The sequence below is a fragment of the Gymnogyps californianus genome, chromosome 5, assembly GCF_018139145.2.
Source record: "Gymnogyps californianus isolate 813 chromosome 5, ASM1813914v2, whole genome shotgun sequence".
Classification (NCBI taxonomy): Eukaryota; Metazoa; Chordata; class Aves; order Accipitriformes; family Cathartidae; genus Gymnogyps; species Gymnogyps californianus.
Window position 1 is genome coordinate 29319421 of NC_059475.1, and position 21572 is coordinate 29340992.

A 21572-nucleotide genomic window follows, 5' to 3' on the forward strand; every position below is an offset into this window, starting at 1 on the left:
TAGGGCAATACTGCAAAAAGTGAGCTTTCAACTCTTCAGAGAGGAGATTGCTCCCATAGCAGACCTACTTCCCCCAAAATGTTTTAGAATATAAAAAGACAGCCAAATCAAATGCTCGCACTACTTAACTGCTTTAAATTTCCATTTCCTGAACTGGCAATCAGAACTAACTACCACATTAGTCAGAAAAGAAGCAGTAGACTTCAACTAAACCCTGAGCTGTTTTGAAATATTTCAAATGCAAGTGCCAAGGAAGCGCAAGTTATTATCAGACATTAAAAAAAAAAGCGGTATTAAACAAAGTTGGTAAGTGAGTGAATGACATGATCAGAAGAGGCTTGACTTCAGGGAATGAAGCTATGACTCCATCTGGAATACAGAGTTCGGGACTATAGCCTTCCTTTCACCAAGAGAAGGAAAAGCACAAGACAGTATCTAGGTCTTCAAAGGAAACAAAAGAGAAAGGTGCTTCCTTCCCATAGCCATTGATGAATGAACAAAACCTTCAGACAACATGATTTTTACGTGTGTTGATCTTCTGTGTTTATAGTGGGGATAAATCCTGTTTGTCTTATAAATCCTGGAGCAAAAGACCAGACTTCCAGCCCTGTCCCTTCCTCAAAGACCTTTTGAAACTCAGCAGCACAAGACTGCGGGGAGAGAGGAGACCATCGCCCATTGCAACATCACCCGCTGACACACTGCAGTTGCACCGCACGAGACTCTAGGAAGGACTCTCTGAATGAGACGATATACTGACACGGCACTCAGTGCTGTTTTTGGCATCGAGCGAGTCAGCTATCCCCGCTTATACAAGACATCACGCCACAAGCTTTGATCTGAGAATCAGAGCACTGCAGACGGTTATAAACCAGAGTAATATCAGAAGAAAGAAAAGCACATTAAGAAGCTGATTCATAGCATTAATTACCTACCATGGGTGGGCAGGACTCATCTAGCAGAACACCATTAGGCTCATAGCTTAGAAAAGGAGCAAGATGTGGAGAAAGTTACCTAGTCCTTCATTTCTCTTGCCTCCCCACTAGGGATAGCTCTAAAGGCCTGGGAGAAGTTGCAGGGGACTTCTTGAGATCTACCCACTCTTCACTATCACCAGCCCCTTTGCAGTCTGACACAGGAGCAGCTCTCATGGAAGGAACCTGAAACACAGCCCACAGCATGCTTTGCCTATAATGGACTGCTTCTGTCCAACCACGAAGACATCTTAATCTTGCTGCTCAGGGCTCTCTAGTATCTCTGAAGACTCAAAAGAAGTTTCAACCTTCTAACAGGAGAAAAAGCATCAAGAAAACAGACACATGACAAGGCGAAATTAGGTATTCATCAGCATAAGAAAAGCACATGAGAACAGCAGAAAATGGACAATGAGAGAAAAAGACAGCATCGTTATGAGGCATAAGGGAAAGCAGGGAGAATATTTAATCTGTTCAGAAGCAGGAAAACTACAAAACAAGAAGCCAACAACATAAGAGGCCATATTAAAAAATCTAAATTGTACACATACGTTAGTAGTGGCCTGATCTAGATTGTAAAGATGTCAAAAGGAAGAGAACCTCAGCAGCCTGCACTGAATTTAATCATGAGGCAGAGATAATTCAAACAGGAGAAAAGATGCCTGAATCTCTCAAACTGGGATAACACACTCCCTCGTCTGTACTGAAGCACAGCAATGGCATTCTATTGACCATTAAGCTAACTCATCCAGCAAGCCTTTGTTCAAGCTACTTACCATGTCTTCTCATTCTGATTCCTGTTAACAGCTCAACATGAAATCAAACCCAGGCACTGATTGTCTCACCTCATCATCGAGTGACACCAGCAGAGCCCGGAGAGCCCCAACAGATGCTGCCATGACATTATCCACTGCATCATCCAGCGAGAAGCGCAGCAAGAAGAGAAACCCAGCATCAAGCAGCAGACGCAGAATGCTGCCCTTCAAGGAGGGGGCAAACTCTCCAGCCCTGGCCTGAAATGTATGCCACACAGAGCCAGTGTTAAAGCTGTCTCATCTCAACTGTGTACATCTCAACATTGTGCATGTTTGCCTCTTCCCATTTCTACTGCAAAGCAGCTAAACTGTGTGCAGGTCTTTTTCCTTTATTTTCTCCTCCTTTCATTCTACAGAGGCATGCAACTCCAGTTCCTTAATGCAGGAAACCTTTCTTTCTGAAGTCTGGACCCATCTTCTGACTTCACCCTGTTCTGCCCCATTGTTCTTCTCAAAACCACACTTTCTTCTTCTCTGCCTCCACTGCCATTGGAGGGAAGGTTAGCACTTCCCCTAAGAGTTAGGTGGAAATGTGCACAGAAGTAAATATTCATTTTGCTTTATGCTATTGGCACATTGCTCTATGAGTAGGCTGGTTCATTCTCACCTCCTACATAAAAAGCACATCATGAAGCTGGCTCAGACAACAGGAGTGAAAGGGTCATTGCCAAGGATAGGTTTGTCACAAAAGTAACACCAAAAAAATAACTTGTGTCGAAAGCAACAACAGAACTGAAGTTGCAGCACTGCTGCTGAACAACACTTGGAAGCACCTCCCTCCAGAGAAACCTGAAACTCAGTTTGTTATGTCCCAACACTTAACTTTTCTAAGAGTAAGGGGATCCTCAGTGAAAAAGAATGCCCTGCTGGTGATTTTGCTCACCTTCATTCAATAGTCAAAAGCAAACAACTAGTACCAGAGAATCTGGGCCCTGATCCACCAGCAACTTGAATTATGGGGAGGAATTCCATGGAAAGTGACTTACCTTTTGAACAATACGACCCAAGACCTGCAGAGCCAGTGTCCTCTGTTGAGTAACTTGGCTGCGAGACAAATGAAAGAGCTCTTGGAGAGAATAACCAGCCCTCTAAATGGGAAAAAAAACAAAAACCCAACAAAAAAACCACCTCAGCTATAGGTAAAAACAGGCCCCTCAAAATAAGATTAACTGTAAAATGCTGCGTAACAGGAGATAAACTGCAACGCAGCATTGTTTGCTGCTTTGTGGCAATTGCAAAACAGATTCTAATCATTGATGCAACAGGAGAAAACTGAACTTTTTAAGAAAAGGATGTATGCGCACCTTTTTCCAACACCGCAGATCCCTAATGGCATTAAGAGAAAAAGCATTAATGGAGTTTTCTGAAAGTAAAGCAGTTAATGCATGCAGACCCAACTTCTCTTCAGGAGCTTATTTCAAAAGAAAATCACCCATCTACACTTTCCTAAGGTTTTTGTCACTAAAAAGCCTTGACACAAAAGGAATCTGCTGAGTCAAACACAGAAAACAGAAATGGGTGTGCCCTTTCTACTGTATTACACCTACCTCTGCCTCTTCTCCATGGTGATGCAGGCCTAGATGTGTCGGTAAATCAGCATCTGCAGGAATTAATTCTCCTTTTAAACTGAATCGAGCTTGCATTCCCTGCAACAAAAGGGTGGAGGGAAAAAAAGATTATTTCTATTGCCTTCCACTCCATCACTTAAAATATCACTTCTTACATCAACTGCTGGAAGGTGACAGTTCAAAAACTCCCCAGGTCAGGCCTCAAATTCTTAAAAAAATTTACTCCCCTCTTTCCTTTTTTCTTAGCTTTCAGACCTGTTTCATCCCAGATTACAGCTGATAGACTTTCACTTCCTACAGTGAAGTCTGTAGGACACACACACTACAGACTGAATTGACCACGTATCATCCCACCCTGTGGAAGAAACTGGGGAATCTCTCAGCCTGATGAAATCTTACAGAGTAACTAGACGACTAGTTTTTGAAGCCTTCAAAACTGTTACTGCTGAGAAGCATGAGCCAGACATAAATATGAAAAATATCATTTTGTGCTTTCAAACCTTTTTGGTTTTCTTCTGCCGGGGTGAGGGCAAATCTTTCATCCATTCCAGCTTCTCAAACTCCACATTGTCCATGTGAATCCATTCCTTCTTGGGCTTCACAGGCAGATCATCATCTTTGTGGGGGGTGGGGAAATTGGCCGTCTTACCTTCCAAGGCAGAGATGAAGAAAATACTATTCCCTCTTTGCCAACCTACTTGGCTTAAAGACTGCATCAAATATAGGATTCATGTAAAATAAGAAGAAAACAATTTTCAAACTGACTGTTGGCTGACGCATAAACATCAAAGGTTTAAAGCTGTTTTCATCTTTCATGAGAGCTAGAAGAGGCAGTAAACAGCACTGTAATGAAATTCACAGACAAGGCTAATTTGGGAGAAGTTGAACAGAAGTCAGGACACAAATAAGGCAAAGTGATCAGAACCAGGGCAGAAAAATAATATCAGCCCTACTTTTGAGAAAGCAAACTACTATCATCCAAGGAGGGGGGTGTTAGGGGAGATGTGAAATGATTCAAAAGTATTAATGCAGAGAGGTCCAAGCAAATTATTGGAAGCCAGTATGATATCAGCCTAGATACATTGGAGAGAGCACAAACACTACTATTAGTGCTTTCATCGCATTTGCAATGCTGCTCTTCATTCTGTGTCCCCCTCTAAAGGCTTGAGGAGATCAGCTTGGGAAGAAAAGATCAAAACAGCTGAAAATTTACACAGCTTGCCTGAGAAACAGCTCAGTGGGGAAACTGGACAGTTGAACAAGAATTTCAAAGGTGCAAGTACTAAATGAAGAAATTACTGATTTAACTTTATAAAGAGCTTTGACTAGAAAAATTTGAGAAACAAGACATTTATGCCTGACATCACAAGAGTTGCCCTAGGAAAGAGACAGATCAGCATGTGGAAGAATCTCACAAGTGAAGGGACAGGAGAGATGTAACTGGAAATGATCTGAACACTAGGAAAGGTAATGCTTTGCTACTAGGATACTATCCCATACCAGCATGAGAAGAGATGAGCTAAGAAGTCTTTGCTATCTCAAGAGAAATCACATGTAAGGACAGGAACAGGCAGTCTGAGGTCATGAAAAGCAGCAGCAGCACCACCACTCCTACTGGAGCAGCCCAGAAGTCATTTGCATTGCAGCTATTAATCCTAGTGCTCTGGTCTTCTCTTGCAAGGAACAACGAGTCCCACTGAGATGCTCTTCTTTCATCAGATCTTTTCCTGCTGATAACTGGCCTGAAACCTAACCTTTTACTTTCCTCTAATTAGCAGATAAAATTTCAGGAAGGGCACTCATCCTTTCTAGGATGAGGCTTCACCCTTATGATCAATGTGGTATTGAGTCAGGCAAGGAACCAAGCACAGAGTTATCTTCCTCAGCCAGAAAGCTGTTCTGCAGAACTTCAGCCAAAGGCTCAGCACACATTTTAATTGAAGAGAAGGAAAAAGCTTCTGAAATGTAAGAAAGTGGAATGTTTGTGGGTGGTAGGTGCAAAACTAGAGGAAATAAAACCAGCAGAAAAATGAAATCTATTGACTTTTCTAATTCAACAAATTGTTTTCTCCATTAATCACTAAATTGATAGGGTTGAGTTAATCATTCTACAAATAGGATTACGAATATTACCACCAGCCCTTAGTATTAGTATCTTGACAACAAGAAAAGACAGATATATATTCCAAGGCATCAGCAAATTGTTCAGCTACTGAGAAATCCCTTAACAGAAACACAAGCTGACAGCGTGAATGCAACATTTGCACTGAACTTTTTCAGACTTGAGTTATATTAAAGGCTACCACCCAACCTCTTCCCTTCTGCTTTCCTTCTCCTTTTGTCTCGGAGTCAGAATTTACTTTTCCATTTGATAAGATTACAAGTTGCTGGATAAAGGCTTCACCATCTTGTTTATTAGGAACAGCAGCCTTTTATCTCATTAGAGTGACAAGTTTGACTTTTAAGCAATCCCGTTGCTTTGTGTCATCATACTCTCCCTGGGGAAATTCAGAATGACCATTTCTACTGGGTTATTCATGATGAGTTTACTTCTTAGCACAAACAGATGCAAAATCCCAACACCAAGTGCTAATGACACATTAATATTTTACATCTCCTGTTGGCCAAGATGGGCTGCAGGCGTAACTCAGGTGCTGGAAAGGCTGCCCTTGGTTTTATAACTGCGTTCCAGCTCATCCTTTCTTTGTTATTTCAAATATCCTGGGAAAACTCCTCTTCTCCTTTCCTGTGCAGTCTTTCATGGAAAGCAAAAGATGTTGTCAGCACACAACGCTCTGAACACTGAGCTATTCCCAACAGCACTACTACAACCTTGTTCAGCCTTTACAGGCTGAACAACCTGCTTCTATTGCTCCCAGGTGAGTAAAAGAATGTCACTTAACCTGGTGCTATTTATGCACTCGATTGTTCTGGAACTAAAAAGAACTAAAAATAGTCCTTTTGATTAAGATGGATTCATGGAAAAGTAAAACTTGGGGAGAAACAGCAAAAGGACTGTTCAGTGAAGTGTCTTCCTCAATAAGAGGCTAATCAGCTTTCCTTCTCCTGCATGTGTACGCACACATACACTCACAGACTCTTTCCTCATCAAGAAAATAGTAAACAGTTGTTATCTCTTGCAAACACCAACCTGAAATCCAGGAGTGACTCAGAGATCTCTTTAATCAGTCTGCACGTTGCACTGGGACACAAAGAATGCATCAGAAGAGAGGATCAAGAGATGGAGACAGCCAAAAATTGACATGAAATTGAAGGAGAAGCATGGTAATGAGGGAGAGACATGCTACGAACAAAAGTGTGGGGAAGATGAGAATGGGAGCCTAAAATCACAACAGAAAAAGAAATGGATAAAGAAAAAACTGCAGTGAAGAAAGCAACAATAAGAGCAGAAGCTGAAGGGGAAAACACTTCTTTTCTCTGCCATGAGAGTATATGGGTTGCTCTAGCTGCTGGGGATAAAGCAGCTTTCTCCTCATACAGGCATATATTGAGTATTAAAGAGTTCTGTCGTAAGAAGCAACAGCTCTGTACAATTCTTCCAAAAAAACCAGATGAACACTCTACACCTTAATACTTCCCTCCATCCACAGCACAAAGAAAAGGACTGTATCCTGTAGAAATTGCCACATGGGCTCTGAGATACAAGCCACAGAGTGGGACCATTAGGAGCAGTATCATGATAAGACATATGTGCGCTATATGAGCAATTTCCCTGAAGTGAGATTGACTGTCATCTCCATGCTATCCTGTGAGCAAATCACTAACTCTTACCTACCCAACACCCTCTTGTCCCCAACCAGTCCCAGTTAAAAGAAATTATTCAAGCAGCAGCTGAATCTCACTACCACACTCTTCCATTTCCCTGTTCACACAACTGAACAGAAGAGCAACGATGCCTAGTTTAAAACACATTTTCCTTTCAGAGACCTCAGAACAAATTTCAAAAACAAAGCAAGACCTCCCACTGAATAGCTCACCTCCGTTACATGGTGTATCACCCTTCTAATCTATGGAGCCCAGCTAGAAATAACAGAGATATTCTTTCTTGAACCCAAAATATATGTATTTTTTAAATATCATGATAAAATTCTGAGTTGGATAACTAACAAAGTGCCACATCAATCCAATCTGGATTGATGCAAACACCATACAAACCTTACATTTATGTTCAGAACATTAATGACACGCACTTTGTTTCTTACCTGTGATTTCTACCTTCGTATTTTCTTCCTTCCTTACAGATTCTTCCAGACCTGACTCCCGCATGGAAAGAGATGATCCTACACCATGCTGAGCCACAGGCAGAGATTCCACAGACTCCTCTGGTCTGTTCTGTTTCATTTTGAATTCCTTTTTCTGGCCTTCATTGCCACCACGTCGTGACTTTAAGAAAGCAACTAAGCTGGAATCTGCAAGTATTGACAAAGAGACAGACAGAGAAGTGAGAAAGTCTCAAAATACTTGATATGCCTATAGCTTCTGCTATTTATGTTTTAGTCTTTTCATTCCCATTCCACATGCCCTCTTCTTCTGTACCAACTGTCACTTCTTTTCAAACTGAGGCACTTAACTGCTTTATGACCTCTTGAGCACATAAGCTGGGTACAACTGACTGGTGAGGCAACACCAGAGAAAGAGCTGATAAATGTCTTTTAAGGTAAAGCAACGACAAAAATTCTAGTTATTCTCCCAGCTTACAAATAAAGACATAATTGTTTCTTTCCCCCTCACTGCCACTGAAAAGGCACATCCAAACAAGACTATTCATTGTGGAGAGAAATCTGGTCTGTGATTTATGGGAGGAACCCAGGTCTGACAGTTTGCCTACCCTGCCTGTGGAGCGCTCAGTGGCATCAACCTGAACGCTACAAGAATACACAGAACAGACACTGCAAAAAGAATTACCTGCTCTTTACTGAATTGCACTAGAGCTGCAGTGCATGGACTAGATAGTATGTTAGGAGAAGGAGATCTTGTTTGTTCTGAATTAACTCCCCATCCTGAGAGTCAATTATGGTCTGACAACATCCAGAAAACAGACATGGCCATTCTCTTCACGCTTTGGAGAGGAAGAGGAACATTTGGGAGGTAGGGGTGTTTTGAAGGACAGATAATATTCCTGTGGCTCTAAAATAGGAAAATGTTAGGAGACCATCGTTTTACTTTCAGATCTGCTACAGATATCCCACATCATTTTTGATGAAGCACACCTTCTCTCTGAATACTCTTCATCTAGAAGATGGTGTTGGGATGCTTATGCCAGAGGCGAACAGAAAAAGCCTGTGCACTGTGCCTCTAAAAGGTAGAGATACTCTAATAAGCAGCATCAGAGATGTATAAAGTAACAGAACGTAACACCTACATTGGTTATTTATTCTTTGGAGGACAAAGGACAAACAATTCAGAAATGCTCTGTGCCTGAGAGAAGTCATCCCAAAAAGGAAACGACTCCCATGTCTCTGAACAGTTAATTCAAAGAGGATGCAGGGATCTATTCCACACTTGTGATTGCTGCACACTCTCCTCATGATGCAGTTTAAACCTCCCTTGGCGAAGGAGAGGCATTCAGCCCAGTCTCATTAAAGCACGCATATTTTTTCCTGAATGCAAGTAGAGCTCTCACTTTCTCACACTTCACTGTACACAGCAAGGAAAAGACTGTATTCATTATTTCATCATTTCATGCAAACAGTGACAAATAAGTCACTGATTATGTCAATCTGTGCACAGTACGTTAGAAAGTCAGCCTACTTTTGCCCAGAATCTCCATGGGCAAAACTAGAACAGTATCAACAATAAGACCCTGAAGACACTGCCCAGCATGGAATTGCCTACCCATCCTCATACTCCACACCATGGAGTCTCATCTGCTTCATAACTAAGAGGTTAATTCAGAGACTGGGCAGCATTAAACACCCACAAATCATTCACACTCCTGAATACAGAGAAAAAGTCTCTTTAATCCACACCTCTGTACCTGTCCAGTTCCCAAGTTCATCTGTAAGCCAGCAATTTAGGAGTTGCTTCATCATGCATAACTCCCTAACCACAGATATTCTGGGAACGCCAAAATTACTCCAGTTTCCTTAAGGCCTCAAAGACTGGAAGATCTACAATTTTAACCCACAGGGCATATAAACAAATACATTGTTTTAGAAAATAATTTATTGTTCAAAAATACTTAAAATATATCCTATCCTTTTTAAATTCCCTAAGTATTCACTTCACTAATATCCCAAAGGACGGAGTGGTGGGGACAAGAAGCAAAGATCACAAATCAGTCACAAGAAGAAAGTGCATAAACAAGGTATTTTTCATACACATGCCATTGTTATAAGCAGTGAAGTTAAAAAAAAAAGATTTTTTTTTTCCACTTCAGGTAGTTTGGAGAGCTCAGCTCTCTGAATGAAGGATGTACCTAAACATTCTGTCCGCAATTATTTTGCACAGTTCCTTTGCCACCTTTCCAGTTATACCCATGCTGCTTGCAATGAAGTCAAGATCATTAATATGATCTTTAAGCTAAACCCACAAAAGACTTATGCATCTAAAATGCCACTCACGCCTAAATTTGATGCTAGAGAATCTGAAATCATGAGAATTTAAAAAATGCTTGTCTACCACCTACATCTGTACGTCTGCTCTTCTTGAGCATACAAAATCATTGAAACCAACACCAACAAGTTTTACAGTGCCCTAGATCACACAAAGCCTTATCAAACATACCACACACAGTGTTCTCCCCCATCTTGTCATCAGCTGTTAGTGAGAGGCATTCCCAGAGCACCACTGTAGACAGGGTTCCACACCAGAGACCAGACCCCTGCCAGAATGCCTGCACCCAACAGCCAGATAATTAAAACACATTTTCAAGAAGTTCAAGACTAGTTGTAAGTTCTTCTGCTCTACCAAGTACAGATTTGAATTGAAATCTCCCACATGCCCACACGTTTCCCCTATCTGGGTACTGACAGTTCTGGCCCAAGTCTTAGGTATTTTGGAGGGGAAGACCAAGGGCTCTCTCTCACCTCAGCACTGCTACAGCCATCTTAAGAATAGCTTTGCTTTCTTATCTGCTTCAGAGAATTACATTTTAGGACCTCAATACATGTATATGTAACCAGGTATTTGGTGTGCAAAGTAACAGAGTGCATGGACCATCTTATCCCACAGCAAAGGGGAGATGAGACAGACTTAAGCTAAGCCCCCTCTCACTGAGGAATAAGCGCTCTTTAATTCCTTCACCCTTAATTCGTACTCATAAGCTACTGACATGACATGGAAGCTAGATTATCCACATATGCAATGAGCAGGAATCCCAAGCTCCCATCTTTGATCTGTGAATTTGGTAAGACTTCAGGACACCTACACATGCAGTAAACTTCCACATCTGTAGAATTCACCCTGGGAAGCACATACCGAGCTGAGCCAGAAGCCTTTCCTGCTCCTGCAGGATCTCTTCCTCAGACATGGACCGCAACTTCTCCAAGTTCTCTTTGTGAATAGCTTCAGCTTCCTGCTCACTCTTTTGGCTTCCAAGACCCTCTCCCGTTATGAGACAAGGCCGTTGAGAGGTCAAAAAGTCATCAGCTTTATCTATAAGATCCAGCAGAGAAAGCAGTTAGTGATTTAAGTGTCTACAGCATTATGAATGCATCTCAATTTTGTCATTACCAGGCTTGCATAATTTCTTTTTTTTTTTTTTTTTACCTTGGTAGCCAAGTTAAAATAGGAGTAAAGAAGTTTAGTTTAGCTTCAAACAAAACTAAAATATTTGGGCTTTCATCCCATGTCACAACAAAATATCATTTCCACCTTGTTTCTTTAGGTGGGATGGGGGGAAAGGAATTTTGTTTCTTTAACGCAAAGCAACAGCAAGAAAAGGTAAACTGGAGCATAATTCACAATTGATGAGTCAGAGCATTCTTCCAAGTTAGTGAATACTAGATTCTTTCTCTGCCCAAGAACAGCTGAATGCACATTTCTATGTCAGCTGAACCATGACCTAGCAAATATCTGTCGAGTGAGACAGAGAATTATTAGGTAAACTAGTTTCCAGAGTGATACAGGATCCATTCTCAACACAGGCATGTTTGTCCTCTGTTCACCTTTAAGGGTTAAACATATTAGAAGTTCTAGCAGGGGAGCATTTTTCCTACCCTAATAAAATCAAGTCTCCTTTATCACCTGATCTAAATCCTTTTTAAAGGCTCATTTCATTTAACTTTAGCAGCAGGGTAACATGCTCCTTTGGTCAGAGTGAGACCCTCCAGTTGGCCTGTAGCCCACTACACAAGGATCTGACTTAGTGGCTTTATTCCTTATGTTTTGTTCACATGGTCGATATAGTGACTTCGAATATCCCTATGACCCTAAACCAGCCAACCCTGAAAGCATCAAACCCCTGTTCAAACAGCAGTAATGACACTCATCATAACATCAGTAAGGTTTGACGTCATTTCCACAGCAGTTGTCTTTCTTATTGAGCAGAAAGAGATGAGAAGACAGTGACCTGGTAAAAGATTCAGTAAGCTTCCCACCATTAGCAACTAAGCTGAGGGTTACTAGGCACAAACACGTTGTTACTACAAGAAATGGAGCTCCCCCTTTTCTCCTCTTGCTTCTAGGGATCCTGCCGCAACAACCGTGCTGAAGAGGCCAAGCCATTTTTTGATCCCTCTGTTGTGCTACCACATTTTAGAAGCATTCTACTTCAAGAGGACCACAGCTATAGGACTGCTGTATTTCCCTTTGAGATTTCTCAGACAGAAGTACACATGCACAATTGTAACAGGATATACAGTAAGCACAATATATTGACCTGGATGATGGATTTGTGCATGCACAGCATGTCTTGGGGTTCTCTTACCAATTCTCTGACAGGGGTCAGGGCAGACAGAGACCTTAGCCAAATGGCGATAACCCTCTAATGACATCTGGCCTCTATTTCAATGTGAAAAAGAGAGTGTCAGGGAAAAACCCAGACACATGGTGGTCCTAAGCAAATACAACTGCCCAAGACAAAAAAAAAAAAGCAGCCTGGAGATGCTGGTACCAGTTGAAACGGCTTCATTTTTCCTTGTCACGTTGCTGTCAGACAAGTAACTGCTGGAGGTGGCACTGACTCATCAGCACTGCCTCACAGCATTCCTTATGGAGCAAAGCCACAGTCTCATGGCAGCAGATCTGGTGACGGAAGACTGAGCTTTCAGCTTCTAGGCAGGAATGAGAACCTGCATCACAGTGGTCTCAAACACCTTCATCAGACATAAGAACCACCCTCTTGCTAAAATTGCGGAAATCAATGATGAAACAAGAAAAACTTTACATATAACAAACAGAGAGGAAAAGGAGAACAAGAACCTTGAAAAATAAATCTATTTGGCCCTGTGTGAAGCAAACAGGAAATCAGCGAGAAAGCTAACCCAATTTTTAGAACGTTAATTTGGGTCTCAGACCATTTCAAATCCTTGTCACACCACAGACATTCCAAGTGACCTTGAGATTCCTAAACTGAGGAGAACAGCGCTACTCTAATTTAAAAATAAGGTGCACTGATGTTATGGCTACTAAGGCTATGTAAATACGGTAGGCTAGATAAGCAGACCCTTCTCCACTTACTGTCCCTGATGCTGCGGAGAGGTGCCTCTCCTGCTGATCCCTCAGGATCCAGGGCATCCGGAGCAGCTGATCTTACTTGCACGCACTCGGCAGCAGAGGGAGCTGTTGCTGCCTTTTCAGCAGCTCTTCTCGCTGCCATCTTTTGCGCAAAGATGCTTTTTCTTCCAGATCCCACCTTCACCTGCAAACAGGGAAGCCATGTGTCACCACTTTCCTCTCCAGACTCCCCCGCACACCTGCCACTAACAAATGTATAGATCTGATCCTAAAGACACCCTCAGATCAGACTTTGGGACATGACACAGAGAAGCTGCTGGCAGCCACCTGCCCTTTTTCGTGCGTGTGCTATTTTTTTTTTAACACACAGTTTAACGCTAGGACAGAGAGACAAAAACATGAATGTTTTTGCTACCTAGAGAAGGAAGATGATTAATTGTAAGTGAATTCAAGCCAGGCAACTACACCTAAAATATCACAAAACACAACAGTTCCAGCTTTCCTGCTGTTTGGAAACTATGCATAGCTGAATACTTTGCATTTCTGAGGATAAATGGGGCTGTACTGCACCGCGCTCACCACATGCTTGGAATAGGCTTCTTATAAGGCGATTAGAGAGCAGCAGGGTGAAGAGATTTACACAGTAAGAAGTGGGCAAGTGGTGCTAAAATAATCCTGACTAAATTACTGTGCTGCTTGCCTAGGCAATGGAAGGGCATGGCTCTGAACAGCCTTGCACAGGATGCACAGGAAATCCAAAGCAGACTAAGCAAAATACCTCTTGCTTGTCCCCAGTCCAGAGAAGAAGCTTAAAAGGCAGTGTGAACATTTGGTAGCTGGTTTGTGCACTCCTGCATCAGGTAAACAGAACTGGTAGTTTAAAAAGTATTACTCTTTCCTTTCAAAAAAGCTGTCCTTCAAAATAAGCTACCTCTTCAAAGCAGCCACAGCTATCCATCACATACCAATTCCCAGCATCTGACTCCCACTCAGCTAGCAGCTCTTGCTACTACAGCAATGACTGCTGATAGCAGCCATGGCTTCCAGTTTTACAGCCTCAGAAAAAAAATTACGTCAAAATCCAAAAAGCTGCAAAAGATAATCTGTGCAACCATACTCAAACATCATGCCAGGAGAAATCAGGTGCAACTTCAGTAAGTATGGCATTAATGAAATCTGGTGGACAAATTAACAGAGATTGTTCCTCAGTGAAAAACAAGCAGAACAGGATCAATTCTATCACAGCAGTGCAGAATCGATCCACCTCACTAAAGTTAGCTGAAGGGGATCACCTTTTTCCTAAACCGAAAGGATTCCAATGTTATTTAACCGCAGGGTATGGAGTGCCTACTTGATGGCAGCTTGGTAGAAGAACTCTCTCCTACACTAAGGTGGCAATGCCAGAGATATGTTGAGCTAGTTTATAACCTCCAGCATGTCAAGTCACTTATTTTGAGCCCTGCCACCCACCAAGCATTAGGCTTTGTTGTGTGGAAGTTTTAATCGTTAATGAAGGTAAAATAAAACAGCTGCTCTCAATCTTACCTCACTTTTTATCTCAAAGCGGTGAAATGTCCTTGGAAATGGGTCTCCTGTGGGCACTGGCATGGTTACTGCTACTGCACTTGTGTCTCGTTCCTGCAGCAAAAAATTCAAACCCTGTAGAAACCATCACAACAGCCAGACATGTTTATATCATTTAGCGAAGAGTGGACGCAAAATCTCTCAGCTCCGCAGCTCACAAGCTTTCTGCTACGTCGCTGTCAGGCTTAGAATACCTTGTGCTTATTTAGAGCCGAAGTGAGGCTATCTTCTAAAAGGCTGGGCTGCCAAACTTCACATGCCACTCAAAGAATCAGATAAAGGAAAACCTGGACCAATGCAGAGCAATGAGAATATCCCCCTTAGAGAGTCCAGAAACACCCAAATCCACACTAGAGCACATGCCTGCATGCAAGCAGTGTGACCTGTAGGCAGTCTGGACAGGAGAGCAGATTGAAACCCATATTTAATTGACAGCAAAAATATACCCAAAGAGCTTTTTCTTTCAAAGTGCTCCAGGACGCTGGTCTACAGTGCTACAACTGCTTCATTACACTGTAGAAATAAAAAGCAGCAACAGAACCCTTCATCCCCGTCCACTGCTTAGTTCACAGCATTCAAAAAAACTACTAGACCATCACATAAAAACCAGACATACAATAATTTTGCTGAAAACTGCTGTAATGTGTTGATCATGACTCTCCAGTCTTTCCTCTGGATCTTCATCCTCAAAGTGGACACAGGCACTTTTGATCTTGGACTTTTTTGGAGGAGCTGGAGTCAGAGCTGGGAGAATATCAGGAAAATCTGGGCAGGAGAAATAATAAGAATTAAAAGCAGTCAAGTTACTCATATATAACTACTGTGCAACAGGTACCAGACCAAGGCTCCCCAATAGCACCTATTATTGCTCTGAAGAGGAACAAAGAAGATGAGGAAGCAATAAGACAATTAAGAGTCCTCTGTCTCTGACTTGCACTGGGCAGTGGAGAGAAACACGCTCAAGAATTTTACTATTTACGTATTGGCACCAAGGTCTTTTCAAAGAGCTGCATAAGCAGGAAAGGGTACTGAGGCCTGACTGTAAGTATTAAGGGAAGAAGCAAGGCTGTACAGAAACAAATAGTGTCCTTGCAGGTTGTGTTCAGGCACAGAAAAGCACATTTCCACTGCCAGCTCTAACAGTGAGTGATATGTATGATGATGAGCAAGTCAAGGCCTCCTTTTCACTATCTATAAACTGGGATCATATTTCCTTACCTGGAACCAAGCACTGCAAGATTTAAATTGTTGCTTTTAAAAAAGCACCTTGAGCTTCTGAGACTATTAAGCACACAACAGAAGTGTTACAGTTACTACTGATGGAGGAAAACAAAACCACAGGAAGGAGCCTTATCAAGCCAGATCTGCTGGCTGAAAGCTGGAGCTGTTGGCAGAGCTAAATCTCAAAGACACTGAGAACAGGGTCTGGATAGATGGCAAAATAAGCAGTGAGTGTGCAATGGGTACAAATCACAGAAAACACCTCTTGCATTGAGGCTGGTAAGATACCACAGACAGTTGATAAGTGTAGACAAAGGCAATGTGTTGGAAAGGTGGTTCTATGGGATGCTAGTAACATTGGACAAGTGCATTTTCCAACAAGGCTAAGAACAATCAATACTGCAAGGACGACACACATGCAGGGCAAAAGCAACACAGGGTGGAGAGGGAGGTGAAAAGGCAAGCACCGAGGAACAGTGAAAGGGACAGGGAATCCTAGTCATTCAAAGAAGCCCACAAGGGAAATTACCATCCAACATGACTACATCCTTGCTGTCCTGTAGCAGGGGTCTCTCAGCATCTGTGCTCCCTTCCTCCCCCTTCCTCTTGTCTGCTTTCTTCACAGTCTTCACTGCAGGTAAAGCTCTGGCTGCCAGAAACTGGTTTTGAAAGTGCAGCAGGTCTGCCTCGGACTCCCCAGGCTTTGGTCTCGACAACATCCTGCCTTCGTGTTCTTGCAGTTTGGCCCTGCGTGCTGTTCACATGGAACACATTGAACACATGGAAAACAGGTTACAGAATTGAATTTCCTGGGGACAGGATGGGGACAGCAAGGGAAAACTATTCATTTTTGTCCCAGTCCACTGTTCCTGTACATACTGCAGCCACCCTACTTCGGGATCACCCTAGGACATAACTAGTTGTACCAGAGTCCCAGACAAAATGTTTACCTTGTTCTTCATTGCTGAACAACACGCTACTAGACAAGCCAACACCTGGTCTACCAGCCAGCTGGGAGCAGAATGGCATCCATCCAGCAAAAAGCCAGCCAACAAGTGCATCACTGCCAGAATGCCAACAACACAGCCTTGGATTTGCAAAGCCACAGAAGCACTTGGTCCAAGACAACAGATTTGACTTACTCCATTATCAGTACCAACCAAGAACATCAGATTTGACTTACTCCATTATCAATACCAACCAAGAACATCAGAGGCACAGTAGGATGCAAACCTCCCCCCTCCAGCATACAGTCTTCTCAGGATTCTAGCATTAGCATCCTTGTCAGGATGCAAGAGCCTGTCCTCGTAGATTTGGACAATGCAGTCACTCTCCCTGACTCTGTTTGCTCTCCTTTTCACTCAAATCTCCCATATCGCTGTGCATAAAGTGTTTGCAAATACATTTCACACTAATTGAATCACTGATCAGCACTAATGCTACAGACTTGACACCCTCCCACACGTGGTATGTTGAAATATTTTGTACATATTTGATCTCTTCCACTTTTAAAAGCCCATCAGGACTCAACGATGACTTATTGTGAAGTTGGAAAGGAAAGCGGATATGGATTTTTAAAACTATCTAAATTATCTGCCATATGGATAGGCTGTATGCATGAGAAAATACAAAGTTTGGAAGTGAATCTCTGTCTTAATCTCAGACCAAACCAAAGTTCAATCATTGTGCAGGCACAGCCACTGCCCTGAAGCCAATGTTTTGTCTTATGCTATTATCATACTTTATTGTAAAATATGTGGGGAGATACCTTGTGGGAAGGATACTAACAGACACAAGAATTACTTCATGCAGTATTTACGACCTACACTTGGAATATTTATACTATTTTCAGGGATCTCATTCTTGACCAAGGTTGGTTAAATGTGATGCTGCAGGTTCCAAGAGCACAAAGAGGTCCAGGGAGTTTTACATTTGGTTGTTTTTTTTAAAAATCAAGGCTTTAGTGTAAAACCACCAACCATGTAAGACTCACTGGAATTCTTTCCTGCCCTCATTTTGTGCAAAAGCTGGACGAAAACCATTCAGACTTAAGAGTTTTGTGTACCAAAACAAAGTAGATTTTCAGAGGTTTCAAAGTTTCCAGGGACTCCATTCACTTCAGCACTTCATGAATATGGAACCAGACCTCTTCATCCAATGCCAACATCACGAGTCAGTTGCTCGATTTCAGACATCTCAAAACACTGACCTTAATGAAAGCTGTCAGCTCAAGAGTCCCAGAACAACAACTTCCATTTACACCAAGCCTACATATGGCACAAGCAGCAGCAAGGAACTTCGCTGTACCCGCTGAACAATAAAACCCTCCCCCAGCACACAGGGAACATGCCTGACTTCTCTATCAACACCGTCGAGAACATCCGTGGAACACTGCCACTAGCAAAGGCTACTTCAGGGCAGGGAGGGAGCACCCTGCTACAGTGCCTTGCTACTGTCGGAGAAGGACTTAACACAAAAACACCTGCGATGTCATTGTGGTTCTGACTGACGCTGAGAATGCAGAAACACTCCCTTTCAGCCCAGTCCCCTTGCAACTACACAGCAGAAATTGCAACTTCTGCAGACAGCTCCTTTTTTTGCACACTCCTAGCATAAGCACACACCTACTTGCTGTTTATTTATGGAGCTTTCTGCCACAACAGGGGCTCCAATAGTCATACTTCAGTTGGTAGGTCCCTCTTTGATATGCATAAGTAGCACCACACGCATCAGAAGCCAAGTGTTTCATGCCCTATCATCACAGGCTTCAAAGCCCAAATGAGGATGATGCTAGGATTAACAGACACAAAACACCCAGTTATAAGCAAAGTGTGCTGCTAATCTTTCTGCAATAAGCCTCTTCCACGCAGGGATATACAGACACTTGTCCAAGTCCCTGCATATTAAAAAAGTTAATCAAAAAATATAGCAGGCCTTGAAACTGCCTTCATTTGTCTGGGGAACTGTCAGGCACAAGAAGCCAACTGTGCAGTCATTGTGTAAAGAGCTTAGATGTTGTTCCAGGAACCATTTCCTCAAAGTCACTCCTTCCTCCGTATGGATATAGAGGCCACCCAAATGTAAAGAGTTACAAGATGGTAATACAGAGGTGGGCACTATTTTGGTGCAAAAATAAATAAAAGCTTTAAATGTGTTCTTTCCATGTTCTAACCGAGTCTAGAAATTTAATACAACCAAGGCCTTTGACTTGGTCCTTCTGCAGTCCAACGAGCTAGAAATTGCTTAAATACCTATGGGACTTGCAGACAGACAGAATGTAGTGAAAATAGTTTGCTTTCTAATGATATCTTTTCCCATGCCCCCTGGAAGCCATCTAAGCAACACTCACCTGGTCATCATAAGGAGTAATTCTTATCCACCAGAGCTCAGAGAAAACATGGAAGAAAAATAACACACTACTGATGATCAGCACTAATCCTAGCATCCTATGGTCTGGTTATCTCCAATCTTGCAACTGCCTAATTAAAAGCTAACCACACACAAACTGTTTGCCTAGGTGGACCACCATCTAGCCAACATATGCAACCCGCTGAGGATATTGTCCTAGGAATGCATGTAAGTGATTAGAAATATTGTCCTAGGAATCCATGTAAGTGATTAGAAATGCTGTCAAAGGACCACAAGCACCTATACACACCAGCACACAGTGATTATTATGTGAATACACTATCGTCTGCCGTTGTATCCCCTGTCTGCACTAGAAGTCTCAATAAATAGTTTTCTGTCATACTCTGGACTTTCCATGGATACTGTTTGAAAAGCCCATCAGTGCTGCAGGAAGTTTTACAAATGCAGCTGGGACCAGTGGTCTAAGTCAGACTAAAAGAAGATGCAAAAGCACAGAAGGCAATAAAGCCACAGACTGCTTCAAGTGCCAAGACACACTTTTGGATTAATCAACTTCAGCTCAAGTGTAAGCCTGAGAAGGAAGGCCAGTTAGGACAGTAAGGGACTCTAATCACCAATTAACGCAGCACCAGCGTATCACAGAGAATGGCACTTACTTTACAGAGAAACTGAGGTCTATAATGCTCTTCCAATGCTTTCCAGAAGCAGCATTTAAGCTTCTGAGGCATATATTACCAACCTCTAGCACTACTCTCAGCAGACATAAAACAACATAAGAATCAGGCACAGCATTTGTTTGAGCAAACTACCGCTCCACTCCTGTCCAAGGTTTTTACAGGTGCCATCAGGCTACAAACAAAAGTACTTACTTGATACAATGCAATACCATTATGATTTTTATTTTATTCTAGCTCATCTGCATTTACAATGCATTTTTCTTCCGCAGCAGCAGAGCCCTCAGCCCAAGGGAGATACTTACATCACAACAACAGCCATGAACTAGACACAGTTAAAAGAAAAGGTAGCAAGTACATGTAAAAGCAAAGAATCATCTCTGACACCCACTGATTTTTGAACCCTGTCGTTTTTTTTCCCCATCCTCAAGTCTACAACTTCACATTCTTTTACTAAAGTTATCATCAGATTTGGGTCAAAGAAGAATACAAGGCCCTGCTGTCACAATCAGTGCCTCAAATTAACGTATTTCTTCAGACCTTGTTGGTTGAGGTAAGGAACTAAAAGGAGAAGCAAAAAGTCACGTCTCGGCCTCTCCAAGGCAGTTCAGCAGTCAATGGAAAGGTACAATTTTTCCGCTCTAGATTAGCAGTCAATGAAAGCCTCACTCAGGATTCTTAGCTACTTTGCAAAATGGTGATGTGCATGCTCTGCTCTGTCACAAAAACACTTCCTGCACACAATACTGTAATGACTGACAGTCTAAGGCTTGACAAGACAGGCAGCAACTTTTATCTGCTATAGAGAAGGCAGATACCTGTAAAGACCCCCCTCCCAGAAGGAAAACCCCAGTCAAACACTGCAAGAACGTCTCATCAAAGAGGCTCCACATCTCACGCTGATCATGAAAGACTCAGTGACTGCTACTTTGCCTGTCAGGCACATACTATGTGCACGCATACAGCACCTTGCTTCCAGAAACACTGCTGTCCCCAGCTTGCCTGAAGAGTCCCTGCAATAAAGAGGCACCAGCATGGCACAAAATAAAATTAAAAGCAACAAGCTTTTATTAACAAACTAAAGAGCTGATGTGTCCCGATGCTCTCACCGCATTCACAGCCCTCATGGGCTTTCCCTAAACGAGTTTGAATCGAAGTCTTAAACACGCAGACGTAGGCTAGGCCCAGAGGCCTGGCGAGGCCTCTCCCTGACGGGGAACTGCTCAGGGGAGGGACCCAGCGAAGCAGGGCCCTGCAGCACAGAGCGCCCGGGGGGCACGGGCACGGCCGCTGCCCCGGAGGCCACACGGCGCCTGTAAGCCGCGCTCCTCTTTACGCTATAGTAAAGGCGAAGACCTGGGGCCCCGCTGGCTGCCCCGAGTGGGGCCCGGCCTGCCCCCGCCGCCATCCCGGGGGACCCTGCACCCCCACGGGGGGGGGGGGAAGGCCCCGCTGCCCCCACAGCTCCAGCCGCGACTCACCTGCGCTCGGCCCGCGCCGCGCACCGCCAGCACTTCCGCTCTGCCCCGCGGCAGTTACTTCCGCCCGGCAAGGCGTCACTTCCGTCTGCGCTTGCCAGCACCTCTCCGCCGGCGGGGGCGGGGCGGCGCCATGTTCCCTCCTCTCAGGGGTTTCACCCGCGGTTTCCCGGAGATTTCCCCGTGGGGTGGGTGCGTGGAGCAGCCCAGCAGGCACGGTCTGTCTGAGGAAGGTCCCGTGCCGGCTCCC

The 21572-nt window shown here is 43.2% G+C and overlaps 1 protein-coding gene across 1 annotated transcript in view; it reads right to left on the bottom strand.

Annotated features, from left to right (window-relative positions):
• Positions 1–21360, bottom strand: part of RPAP1 (RNA polymerase II associated protein 1) — a 42492-nt gene extending 21132 nt beyond the window's left edge. Inside the window, exons 1-11 of the mRNA XM_050897577.1 lie at positions 21326–21360; positions 16331–16555; positions 15197–15345; positions 14542–14634; positions 13000–13180; positions 10798–10974; positions 7581–7787; positions 3858–4006; positions 3337–3435; positions 2776–2877; positions 1820–1987 (exon numbers count right to left, since the gene is read on the bottom strand). Of these exons, the coding sequence (XP_050753534.1) occupies positions 1820–1987; positions 2776–2877; positions 3337–3435; positions 3858–4006; positions 7581–7787; positions 10798–10974; positions 13000–13180; positions 14542–14634; positions 15197–15345; positions 16331–16520 (1515 nt within the window). The 5' untranslated portion in view covers positions 16521–16555; positions 21326–21360. The remainder of the gene's footprint in view (positions 1–1819; positions 1988–2775; positions 2878–3336; positions 3436–3857; positions 4007–7580; positions 7788–10797; positions 10975–12999; positions 13181–14541; positions 14635–15196; positions 15346–16330; positions 16556–21325) is intronic.
• Between the last annotated feature and the right edge of the window lie 212 nt (positions 21361–21572).